At 39.9% G+C, this 13,175-nt stretch overlaps 1 protein-coding gene and 1 pseudogene across 1 annotated transcript; both read left to right on the top strand.

Annotated features, from left to right (window-relative positions):
* The first annotated feature begins 1,882 nt into the window (after nt 1–1,882).
* On the top strand, nt 1,883–3,214 carry LOC107694843 (gastrula zinc finger protein XlCGF7.1-like). The gene is made up of 3 exons (XM_016494542.1): nt 1,883–1,951; nt 2,015–2,054; nt 2,451–3,214. Exons 1-3 carry the CDS (start codon nt 1,883–1,885, stop codon nt 3,095–3,097), a joined length of 756 nt encoding a protein of 251 aa, XP_016350028.1. The 3' UTR covers nt 3,098–3,214.
* A 6,200-nt stretch (nt 3,215–9,414) lies between these two features.
* LOC107694842 (uncharacterized) overlaps nt 9,415–13,175 on the top strand; it is a 26,027-nt pseudogene continuing 22,266 nt past the window's right edge.

The following is a 13,175-nucleotide window of genomic DNA, read 5'->3' as shown; positions in this document are numbered from 1 at the left end:
TTCAGGAAACAGTCCTCCATAAAATGCGTCACACAGCGTCACACACTGCGGGCTAGAGTGAGGAACGGCCGGCGGGCTTGCGGCAACCACGTGATGACCCCGGGCTGGACTCTGCTTTGTTCACGGTGAAAGCCGTGTATTAATTTTGTATTAATTTGTCTGTATAATGAGTGTGTTGTTGGTCAGAGTTTTATTAGTTGTTTTCTCCCCTCTTCGCACCTTCTACACTCCCATTTTTCCACAGTTTTACACGCCCATTTCTGGAGTCTTTCTCAGATCTAAGGTGTTAACGACCAGTGCTGAAACGGGGGTTTCATGATACTTTAAGTTTGAATGTAATGTCTGTAGGTGTCACCCCAAGAGCTTGTAACACGCCAAAGAGAAAGGAAAAAATGAAATTGCATCATATGACCCCTTTAATTGATGGTCATTGTTCATGCTAATCAGTACCTGGGTTAAGTGTGAATGTGATGTCTGTAGGTGTGACCTTCCCTGATCTCTGTGATAATGAGTGTTATAGTTATGCTGATTGGATTAGAGTTGGTGAAAATCTGGGCAAATACATCCTTTGCATCCTTTACTAATGACTGCCTCCTGAAATCATTATAAAACTACATTGATTGTCTGCTTTAGTCAGTCTTGATGACTGCAGCACCACACATTACCATCTCAATCAAGAACCTGCTGAAGAGTCACTCAAGTCTCCTGGGCCTGTATTCTTAAATATTTTAAGAATCCTCTCAGAGAGCTCCTAATGTATCTTAAAAATTTCTAACTAGGAGTGATTCAGGATCAATCTGAGAGCAACTCTGAGCGAGAAAAAGCCAAAAACTTTTATCTTAGTGAGGAGGTGGGGCTGACCCCGTTGCTAGCTATGACACAGTCTTTTGAAGACTGATTGGTTGGTTGTCCAAGAAGGAAATAAAAGAGCGCTTTTAAGAGTAGGGTCTATTATAAGCCTTCACTTAGAAATTACAGGCGTAATTTTTCCTGTTTTACCGTTCTCTCTCTCACACACACACATTATATATGTATATATATATTCCTTATTTTTTATTTACCATGCTGTCATACTTAACCCATTTTATAGGAAATGAACAGCGACACAATAAGGATCTGAAAGTGCTGTAATTGTTTGTGTGATCACTTTGCTTATAGAAGGTTGTGACAGACCCAAGTCATCACTGCTGCATAGTTGTATTTTTCCAGTTGCCAAATATGTTAATGTAGTTAATGTAGTGATCACTTCCATTTCTGGCGCTATGGCATTTCTGCGCGGTGTCTGAGATGTTAGCGTGTCTCTAATAAGATTGATCACAAACATGATCTCTGCACGATCTAATGTGTAGCGTCTTATTAACTCACTGTCATGCATTGTGTGCAACACATTTCTTATCCCTCTTCATGTTTTGTCCATTTTCTCCACTGCTAAAGAAACTCTTAAAGGAACACGCCACTATTTTTGAAAATAGGCTCATTTTCCAACTCCCCCAGAGTTAAACAGTTGAGTTTTACCATTTTTCGAATCCATTCAACCAATCTCCGGGTCTGGCGGTAGCACTTTTAGCTGTAGCTTAGCATAGATCATTGAATCTGATTAGACCGTTAGCATCTCGCTCAAAAATGACCAAAGAGTTTCTATATTTTTCCTATTTAAAACTTGACTCTTTTGTAGTTACATCGTGTACTAAGACCGACGGAAAATGAAAAGTTGCGATTTTCTAGGCCGATATGGCTAGGAACTATACTCTCATTCCAGCGTAATAATCAAGGAACTTTACTGCCGTACCATGGGTGCAGCAGGCTCAATGATGTTACGCAGTTCTTAACTTAAGGAATCTGTGATTCATCTCTTACAGATCCACGTGACACTATTATAAAGATGGCGTTTATTAAAGAGGAGAGTGAAGACATAAAGATTGAAGAAACATTCAGAGTCAAACATGAAGATACGGAGGAACAAACAATGATGGAGTTTATTAAAGAGGAGAGTGAAGACATAAAGATTGAAGAAGCATTCAGAGTCAAACATGAAGATACTGAGGAACAAACAGGTTGGTTTTCATTCTTAAATCTGAACTCACTCATTTGATCCTTATTAAAATGTCCAGCTCTACAGAAAGGAATGATATTTTAGAAGAATGTCATATGAGTTTTGTAATTAAAAATGTTTTATTTGACATGGAACGGGTTGCCTCATGTGGACAGACATGTTGTGGTCACATGACCCATTACCTCGAAAATGAGCACTGAAACATACGCAACTAAGGTTATACAATAAACTTTGCTAGTTTTTTATCATCACTTCAAATAATGGGAAGAGGTTTTGAGATTACATTAAACATTTCCTTTAATAGCTTAGTGTTTATTAGAACTACATGTTGGGTTTAATGTTTGTTCTTTGTGCCATTAAAAATGGTGTTAATTTGGATTTGTCTTTTTTGCATTAGACCTGATGACACTGAAAGAGGAGAGTCAAGAACTCATTGAAAAGGAAGATAATTTTCAGCATGAGAAATATAATTTCAAAAGAGCTCAAAAGACAGCAAATAGAAGTTATTTCACCTGCCAACAGTGCGGGAAAAGTTTCACCAGAAAAGAAAATCTTGAAGTCCACATGAGAGTTCACAGTGGAGAGAAACTTCACACATGTTCTCAATGCGGAAAAAGTTTTTCATATAAACAACACCTCGATGACCACTTGAGAATTCATACTGGAGAGAAACCTTTCACCTGCCCTCAGTGCGGAAAGAGTTTCACTCAAAAAGGACACCTTAAAAACCACATGAGAGTTCACACTGGAGTGAAGCCTTTCACCTGCAAACTGTGTGGAAAGAGCTTAATTCGAAAATCAAACCTTAACAACCACATGAGAATTCACAGCGGAGAGAAACCTTTCATATGTTCTCAATGTGGAAAAAGTTTTACACAAAAACAACACCTCGATGACCACTTGAGAATTCACACTGGAGAGAAACCTTTCACCTGCCCTCAGTGTGGAAAGAGTTTCATACAAAAAGGAAACCTTAATAAACACATGAAGATTCACACTGGAGAGAAGCCATTCACATGTGATGGACGTAAGGTTGCTCTTTAACGTGTACGATCACAACAGTGATTCGTGTTCAGTGTGTCATGTGATTAAATTCAAATATGCTTTAATTCAAATATGCTTTCGTGCTTTGGCTGGTGCTGAGCTAGAGATGGACGAGCTTAGCGCTTCTCATATCCCTTACGAAAATTAACCATGGTTTTACTATAGTAAAACTGAAGTAACTATGATTGTAGTAAGTGTATTTTCTATGTATGATGAGTATACAGAAAAATGTATGATAGATGGTTTCAATTGTACTACAAGTGGTAAATAAATACATTTTATTTATTTATTTATTTTATTTTTTTACAGAGAAAGTATGTTAAAAGCACATTAGTTCATATTCATGGTGTCCCAAAATATCACAGTTGAGTACACTTAGATGTTCTAAAGATTATCTTAAGAAGTACTAAAGAATAATTTTTAGCATATTAACTACAAAATTAATGCCAAGCGGCAACATCCTGCTCTCTCTCGTGAAGCCAACACGGAAGTGACTTGAACTGTAATTCGTCAACTGGCCGCTAGAGGCTGGCTGCAAAAGGGAGTCAAACCCATAGACTCCCCATGTTAAAATGCCCAACTTTACAGCAGAAAAAAAACATGTTTACAGCCTGGTTCAAAACATTATTTTGGTCTATATAGCGAATTTTGCCCTTCATGACAACTGTGAGGGGGGTGAATTTTTTTATAACTCATCCGTTTAAATTATATCAAGCCTTTAAGTTCTGCATAATTAAGGGCGTGGCCACTTGAGTGACAGGTGGATTGCCGCTGCTGACATTGCCGTCGAGCTAGGTGGGCGTGGTTTCAGCAACCTGCTCCCGCCTCTTTGCCCATTTTCGATCATCCGTGAGTGACGCACTGCCAAGATGGCGACGGCCGCCTCCGCCCACTTTGAGCTTCAAAAACCCTCTTTGGAAACCTACGTGTGACGTCACGGACACTACGTTCATGTTTTTATACAGTCTATGATTAATGCACAAAAATAGAGCACTTTAAGTACATTATGGAAGTGTACTGAAATGAATTTTACTGCACTTTTTTTTTTTCAGCTTGGAGCTGAGGTTGAAAGTGATAGAAAAAAAATCCCTCCGTGCTGCATCGCTTTCTTTTCCTCATTTTTGTTTACTTATTTGACAAGTACAATGCATGGTAATGGACATTAGTATGAAATGCAAATGTAAACAAGCCAGATTATGCCAATATTGCTACTTTACATCCGCAGTCCCTAGGCAGGTACACACAAAAGCCCTATTCGCACGGGATTAGTATTATCTGGGGACCTTGTGTGATTTTGAAATTACCCCCCCACATCTGAATTTCGTGTGGTGCATTCGCACGGGATAAGCGAAGCCTGTGATTTTACTCGAATTTACCGACTTCTCTACCGGATGCCCGGATGTCAAGGCTTTGAGAGTCCCGTTCTATGGTCCGGTTAGATGGATTTAAAAAAAAAAAAAAAAACTAATATAGTTTCGTGCGCAGTGTCATTTACATTTCACCAGGTTAAAATAATGTCTCAAGCTTTATGCTTGATTTGTAACACGTTAACCTCAAAACCTTTTCAGCTTTTTCTTTCTGCAAATTGTATGGTGTAGCGATATGATGACAGCACCCAAAATACTATCAAAGTCTCCAACGCAGCTCCATTCTTTGCGAAAGATGGATAAAAAGGCGCACAGGAAACAAAAACCACGAAAAATGATATACGACCCGCCAAATGCTGGCCGAATCACAGAGATGCCGATTCGCACAGGACTAATATTATTATTACAGGACCTCGGTGTTCGGCAAAATATGGTAGGTCATTTGCGGGGGAATTTTTACTTTACAAATTACAGACATGGCCGATTCACACGGGATTAAGATCACAGACAACCTCCGCAATTATTACAAATGACTGGAGGTCACCAGGTAATACTAATCCCGTGCTAATAGGGCTAAAGACAGATACTCACACACACATACAACACAACATAAAAGACATATATCCCAAACACATTATTTAAATTGTCAAAATATAATGTTCACACAACTAATTCATCATAATCCACTTTTTAAGATATTTAAAATTATGATAAATAGAACATTGTCTTATTGAATGCAGTAATCTATTCAAATATCTCCTCCCTATTACAGACAATACTTGCTGTCTAAAAGATATTTGCCTATACATCTTTTTACAGTATGTAATATAACTCTCAGGTGTCCCCAGAATGTGTCTGTGAAGTTTCAGCTCAAAATACCCCACAGATAATTTATTATATCATTTTGAAAATGCCTATTTTAAGTGGAAGCAGAAACATGCTGTATCAGCATAATATACAGTACCTATACTGATGTCTAGTATGTCTGATGTCTGGCCGAGCGTCCTCTGAAAGCATTTCAGCGGGGGAGAGTGCCCTAACTTGAAGACTGCGAGAGAGCTGATTAGTTTTTATGAGCGCTCCTCCGACAGACACGGTCGCATATCGATTGAATTCAGCTCCACTCCTAAAAAGGAGATGTTCTGGCTCGGTACCAGCATGCTCTTTTGCATATTCACAGTCAGCCCTAAGCTCTGAAGATGAGCGAGGAGTCTGTGCTTGTCGGTGAGCAGCGCGCTCTCTGATTGGGCTAAAACTAGCCAATCGTTGAGATAGTTCAGGATGCGCATTCCGCTCTGCTTCAGAGGAGAGAGAGCGGCATCCATGCATTTCGTAAATGTACAAGGGGCCAGGGATAAACCGAAGGGTAGGACCGTGAATTGGTACGCTATCCCCTCAAATGTAAATCTCAGGAAACGCCTGTGGTGAGGGGCTACCTGAATGTTAAAATAAGCATCCTTTAAATTCACAGTAAATCTCAGGAAACGCCTGTGGCGAGGGGCTACCTGAATGTGAAAATAAGCATCCTTTAAATCCACAGAGATAAACCAATCTCTCGGTCTGATGTGTGAGAGGATTTGTCTCACGATTTTTCCAAGATTGGGTGGAGTCCGCCATCTTTGGTACCAGAAAATAGCGACTGTAGAAGCCGCTCTCGCTGTCTGCTAGGGGCACTGTCTTTACAGCGCATTTTGCGAGGAGGTTGTGTATTTCCTCTCGCAGAACTGAGGCATTCCGCTCCCATGCTCCCCTGCGGAAGAACTGAAGCATGTAGCCGTTTTTTATTGATTTCATAACCCACTCTGATACCCCTGGCAGTGCCTGCCACACTTCTGTGAACTGTGACAGCGAGGCGGACTGCACACGAGTGTGAGAGTGAGTGATGGGGGAGAGGGGAGTGAGAGGAGGAGAATTGCTTTGCTATTGAGGTGAGTTTTGTATGTTTTTCGACTTTATTGCACTGCATAGTGGAACAGTCAAAACACAAACATGACAATTGCTCTCGCCGCCCGCAACAGGCAGGGGGGCTTGGTGAACACACACAGCGGAGCGAGCAGACTTTTTCAGTGGCTCGTCTTCGGCGCTGGGTGCCGATTTCCTCCTCCGAGAGACAGCATCAGAGTAAGCCACAGGTGACAATCTAGCACCACAAGATTCCCCATGTTGCGGCCGATCATTCGAGCTGTCACCTTCATCGCTCTGAGGGCCAGATCCGTGGCGCGTCAGAGCTCTTTGAACACTTCAGGGTCTGGCGTCCTCATCCAAAGACTTGAGCAGCTTGGCCTGATACACCTGGAGTATCGCCATCACGTGCAGTGCTGAAGCTGCTTGGCCCGCCACGGAGAAAGCCTTGTCGGCGAAGTTTGCAGTGGTGCGACAAGGTTTAGAGGGGAGAGACGAGTTGTTTCTCACTCTCCAGTTCGCCGTGGCCGAAGGACAGAGATGGGCAGCGACGACTTCTTCCATGGGGTGGGGGGAGTTTAACATACCCCACTTGGATCCCGGGTTGTGCACTCGACTGGTGAGCGGTGCGTTCCACGACTTCGTTATCTCATCGTGCACCTCGGGGAAAAAGAGGCCGGGCCTCCACGGGGATGGAGGTCCCCCGCGTCGCTGCTATGGGGCGCAGTGTAATCCAGCGGGCTGTTAGACCACTCCTCTCTCGCAGAACACAGCAGGGGAAGAGAAGGCGTGTCTGCTGCAGCGTGTAGATCACGTTGAGTAGTCTTGTTGATAGGCTTCTTGCTTACATACAAGCGCTGCTTTATATAGAGTGGGAGCCCCTCATATTTCGTGCGCTTGAACGCCATTGGCCAGTTTCACTGGCGTGATTCAATAAGGCTTCAGTAGTATTTGGAGGAAAGGGTAATTCCCATAGCAATGTAGAGTGACCGAATCAAAAGGGAACAGCGCTGTGGCTTTGTTTGGAATTATTTTTGTTGGCGAAATAGTGCAAAAACAGGCAATATGGTGTCTCTTAATAAAACTTCTAGTTTATTGAACTGTTGTCAATATCACATTCATATATGGTAATTTTTGGAGAAAAAATGCACTCTTCCGTGTGAAATTGATTAACTATATGAAGTGGTATAAATATACACATTTTCTGCCCCCTTGTCTTGAATTTGGGATAATTCTAAATGTATTTTAATAGACTGAATCATGCAGTGAAAGAGCACACTCTAAATGCACATGTGCACTAGACTTCACGTAATGCGTGCACTCTGTAGGTGTTTGGAATGTTTTTTTGCGTTGTGAGAATATTGAGCAAAATAGCTCACTTGTCATGGTGTAACTTAGCTATATCATGTTATGAATAAACTAAACATTTTGAATTTTTACCTCAGTGTGTTTCTTCTGAGTTTGTGTGCTGTCACGCTCATTTGTTCTGAAGTCTCTCAACAGACAAACAGAGTGAGCCTTGTATTCTGCTAACTTACTGCAATTCTCTCTGACGACGCAGTAACTTAAAGAAAAAATCTTCGGTCTGTCCAATGATTGGGGTTGCCAGGTTTTCACAACAAAACCTGCCCAATTGCTACTCAAAACTAGCCTAATCACATTTCGAAGGGGATCCCCGGTAAAAATCCCATTCCAGTGAGGTAAAATACAAATTTTTGGTGGGGTTCCCCTGGTAAAATTCGCATTTTAGGGGCTAAATATCACGTTATTGGGGTCGCTTAAACCCGCTGACATGAAAAACAACCCGCGGCAACAGTGATAAAATAGCTCAATTCCGCTGGGAAAACTGCAGACTTGGCAACACTGCCAATGATTGTAAACAAGTCATTAGGTCCGTCAGACTTAAGATATTTTAGCGGTAATGTGACCAAAAATATTTAAGACCCATCGAATCCGAATTTAAGACATTTTAAGACTTTTTAAGGCCTTATAAAAGGAAAACGTTATTTAAGACATTTTAAGACTTTTTAAAGGACCCGTGGACACCCTGAGGTAAGTCAACTCAAGAGCTCAAGTTTGAACTCAGAGTTGGTTGAACCTCCTTATTGAAACGGACCCCTTGTAAAATGAAAAGCATATTTAATTTTAATTTTTTTAAATGTTCAAAACGCAATTTTTTTTTTTTCATTTTTTAAAAATGAGTTTTTTAAATCCAAAACTTTCATCACCTTCTTATACAATGATTATATTAATTTAAGACTTGTGCTACCTATGAATGACCAACTATTAAAACAGTACTCAATATGTGATAAAACCAATGAATACAAACACAATATGGCAGCACCGACTGTCAAAAATGGCCTAATGAACTTAGACTAGAATCCAATGTAACCCCAAGATTATATATAAACTCTTTAACAAATCCAACGTCCTCCCCTCTCAGGAATACATTTGTTTGTGTCATATCTAATCATTGTTTTGCAAACACACTTTGTGTTTTTTGTTCAATGATAAACAAACCACCCCTGCTTCTAGGTGCGTAATATTAAATACATCATGCAAGACACTATGCAAACAACTAATTGTTTACTGATCTATTATTTTATTGCAGTTACATTATCAACCAAATTTACATGTATTATTAATACCACAAGACACAATATTGAAAAAAAATTAAGAATCAAATAAACAAACCGGAAAACAGGATCTGCATAAAATATATTTTAAAAGTAAATCTCCATTAGTTCTCCAAAACATTCTAATTTCTACTTTCTAAATAGATATTTTCCCAAAACTTCCAATCCTGGAAATTTCCATTTTAAAATTCCAGACTTTTCATAACCTTATGAACCCTGATAATATCTTTTATAGCCTTATATTCATACTCTGCATGTAATTCATCACCCACAATTCAATTTTAAACTTCGTTAGATACCGAACGGAAAAAAAATCTCACCTGCACTCTCAGCGCCATCCCTTTAATTTCTACCACTGTACTTTAAATGGTTAAATATTTTCTTTTATTGTTAGATTCACATAATAACACAGATGGGCAATATAGTAAGTCCTACTGTACTGCACGGATCTAATATAATGCTCAGGGTCGTCTTATATTCGGGCCAATACGGTAATTGCCGTTGGCTTAGAAGGAGCCTGTGTTATTTGCATTGCTCCCTTCCTGCACTTAAGTGCGAATTGTAGTTTTGATTTGAGCAATTGCCCTGCTATAGGCTGTTAGGTGTGCTAATTAGAAGGCGGCCACAGCTGTTTTCACTTTTGGTATCGCTAGACCAGGGGTGGGGAACCTTTTTAAGAGCCAATTTTTTATTTTTGGTTAATGCTCTCTCTCTCTCTCTGTGTGTGTGTGTGTGTGTGTGTGTCTGTGTGTGTAAGAGACTGAGTGAGTGAAAAATTATGCACGGTGCTTATGTCGACCGTATTTATGTGAATACACACCAGTGCAGGCATTTTGACAAAGTCTACTATGCTTGTCCGTGTTCCACTTGGACCTCGCGTGCAGAAAACATCCAGTCAGAAGCAGATTGAGTTCTGTTGGCTAGGAGTTTTTAATACTGTCTGTCTTTTTAATATCAAGAATGTCCCACACTTTACAGTCTCATTCATTCACATTCCTTTATTAATAACGCTAACAGTCCCACCTGCTGAAAGCTGCGTGGAAAAAGCGAAAGTAACCGGCAAAATGTTTCAAAGTATAAAATATATAAACAAAGTACAGGTGCATCTGAGTAAATTAGAATGTCATAGAAAAGTTCATTTATTTCAGTTATCAAACTGCCGAGTATTGGATAGTTGTGCCTTGTAGGTTCCTCTTAGTGTATGCTCTTATCGCCCGTAGTGATAGCTACTCTACAGAGCCCTCGTTCATTCCTAGTCCTAGCCTAGTCTTGTCCTGTCTGTTTTCTTAGTCTTTGATCCTTGCCTGTTTACCTGGTTTATCCCTCTAGTCTCGCCCCTTTGATTCTGTTTGCCGATCGTTGACCTCCGCTAGCCTTAGGTTTATTCTTGTGTCTTGCCCGCCATATACCTGTCTGCCATTATCTGACCCATGGCTGTTCTATGACCACGTCTCTGTCTTCTGTTAAGAATAAAGCTGGCACATGGATCCGCACGTCTCAAGTCTTGTCAGCCCCGTAACAGAATTGGTGGGTTTTTGTTAAATGTGAGCCAAAATCATCACAATTAAAAGAACCAAATACTTAAACTACTTCAGTCTGTGTGCATTGAATTTATTTAATACACAAGTTTCACAATTTGAGTTGAATTACTGAAATAAATGAACTTTTCCATGACATTCTAATTTATTAAGATGCATCTGTATATGTTTCAGTCCTGTCACTTTTTTACATACTTTTACACTTTTTCTGCTGTTCAAAAAATCTTTCTTTTCGCTATTACCACAAACAAGCTTCGAATCTGAGTGCAGGAGCTCTACGTTACCATAGAAACGTCAGTGGTTTGTTGTCGTGACTCTCGCGAACAGCAATGAACGCACTTTGGGCGGTACAGAAAATGTATTATTATTTTATGTATTATGTATGTATGCATTTTTGTATTATTATTATATTATGTACATGTAGAGTTTATGTAGGCTCTACAACAAAGGCATTGCTGATCTCTAGTGAAGTCTTAATTGTTGTAATAGATCATTTGTTGGTAAAGGGTGAGAGATCTGGGGCCTGGAGCGACGCCTCGTGGTACTGTCACAGAGAGGCACAAAATCACTTTCCAGAACAATAATGATCTTCCCACCCCAATCCGGAATGCTGAATCCCTGACAATTTTTAAGCAACAGCTGAAAACTCATCTCTTTCGACACTATTTGACTTCATATTAAATTTAAATTTAAAAAATTAAAAACTTTGTCTTTCTGGTCACACTTTATATTAGGTGGCCTTAACTACTATGTACTTACATCAAAAAATAAGTACAATGTACTTATTGTGTTCATATTGTATTGCAAAACACTTTTACTGCCATTGAGGTGGGATATGTACGGTGGCCCAGCAGTGCACAACACAACGAAATTAAAAAAGCAAACATAAGCTCACAACACAACGCAATTAAAAAAGCAAACAAGCTCACAACGCAATTAAAAAAAGCAAACATATGCTCACAACACAACGAAATTAAATAAGCAAACATAAGCTCACGACACAACGCAATTAAAAAAAGCAAACATATGCTCACAACACAACGCAATTAAAAAAGCAAACATAAGCTCACAACACAACGAAATTAAGCCACAGCACAACGGAAATGCTCCCGACCATTAGGGGGTAGTTGGTCTGCAGAAACGGGCAATTGTGCGCATGGGCGGTCTGAACCTGTTTTGATAGTTTTAACGCTGCTTGCTCGCTGACGTTATTTCAGTTCGTCAGTTCACTGTCGACCCAAAAAAACGAGCGTTTAAGGACACATAAATAGAGCGCAACGTGTCATATTACTCTGAGAACTACGTCCAGTGAAGGGAAACGTACGGAGCCCCTAAAGGGACATGGCGGTGGAAAAAAAATCAGATTGAGTGAAAAAATTTGGGGTGGGAGGAAAAAATATTTTTCTGATTTTTTGCGTTCTCTCGCAAAACTTTTGCGTTCTCTCGCAAAGATATTTGCGTTCCCTCGCAAAACTTTTGCGTTCTCTCGCAAACCCAGTTGAGTTCGGACAAACACTTCCTGTTTACTTTACAGATTGTAGTGGTTCATACAGCTCCATACGTTCACAATGGAGCAGTTCATAGAGTTTTGTTTTGAACTTGGACGAAATAGTCAGTGCATGCTTATCAAGGCACGGGTTTAGGACATTCTAAAACGCTTAATGTAAACCACTGGATGACTAAATTCAGTACATACCGTATTAATAAAGCATACAGACAAGCAGAATAGCCCAGAATATGAACGTAACCCGGTTGAATTGCAAATTGCAATTGAATTGCAGAAAACGCTTAATTAATGGACTATAGTGGTATAAAAAGGCCGAATTCGGTATAGTTTATTAATAAATTATACATGAAAGCAGGTAAGACCAGCAGAACAGAAGCGTTTTCCTCCGAGTTCACAGAGTTTTGTTTTGAACTTGGTCAGTCAGTGCATGCTTATCAAGGCACGGGTTTAGGACATTCTAAAACGCTTAATGTAAACCACTGGATGACTAAATTCAGTACATACCGTATTAATAAAGCATACAGACAAGCAGAATAGCCCAGAATATGAACGTAACCCGGTTGAATTGCAAATTGCAATTGAATTGCAGAAAACGCTTAATTAATGGACTATAGTGGTATAAAAAGGCCGAATTCGGTATAGTTTATTAATAAATTATACATGAAAGCAGGTAAGACCAGCAGAACAGAAGCGTTTTCCTCCGATAAAGAAAACATGGCTTAATGAAGACGGTGATTAAAAAAAGACCTAATATGCTATAGAACTTATTAAAAATATATTCTGTGTACATGCAAGCAGATGAGCCCATGTTTTCTTCCCCATAGAAAACCGTGCTTAAGGTGGCTTCATATAAGAAGACAGTGATATAAAAAGCCCAAATTTTATATTTTATTAAAAATCTACTACAGGCAATCAACGCAGTAATCCATTAAAGGCAGGGTAAGCGATTTCTGGTAGCCAATGTTGACATTTGAAATCACCAAAACAAACACGCCCCTACCCCAAAAGGGTCTTGCCCCTATTTTGATAGCTCCGCCCCACACATACGTACGCAACCCAGGCAACGATTAGTTCTGTGAAACAAAGCAAAACCAATGTTACACCGTGTCTACACCGGACGTGAGCGGT

This window comes from Sinocyclocheilus anshuiensis, unplaced genomic scaffold (genome assembly GCF_001515605.1).
Source record: "Sinocyclocheilus anshuiensis isolate Anshui unplaced genomic scaffold, SAMN03320099.WGS_v1.1 scaffold98, whole genome shotgun sequence".
Classification (NCBI taxonomy): Eukaryota; Metazoa; Chordata; class Actinopteri; order Cypriniformes; family Cyprinidae; genus Sinocyclocheilus; species Sinocyclocheilus anshuiensis.
Note: the sequence above shows the minus strand (reverse complement) of the source record. Positions and strands in the feature narration are given on the sequence as shown.

Excerpts from the sequence above, each read along its gene's own strand:
- LOC107694843 (XM_016494542.1), top strand. The coding sequence starts at position 1,883 with ATGGCGTTTATTAAAGAGGAGAGTGAAGACATAAAGATTGAAGAAACA. Across the intron at positions 1,952-2,014 it reads TCAGAGTCAAACATGAAGAT|GCATTCAGAGTCAAACATGA; the intron begins ACGGAGGAACAA and ends AAGATTGAAGAA. Across the intron at positions 2,055-2,450 it reads AGATACTGAGGAACAAACAG|ACCTGATGACACTGAAAGAG; the intron begins GTTGGTTTTCAT and ends TTTTTGCATTAG.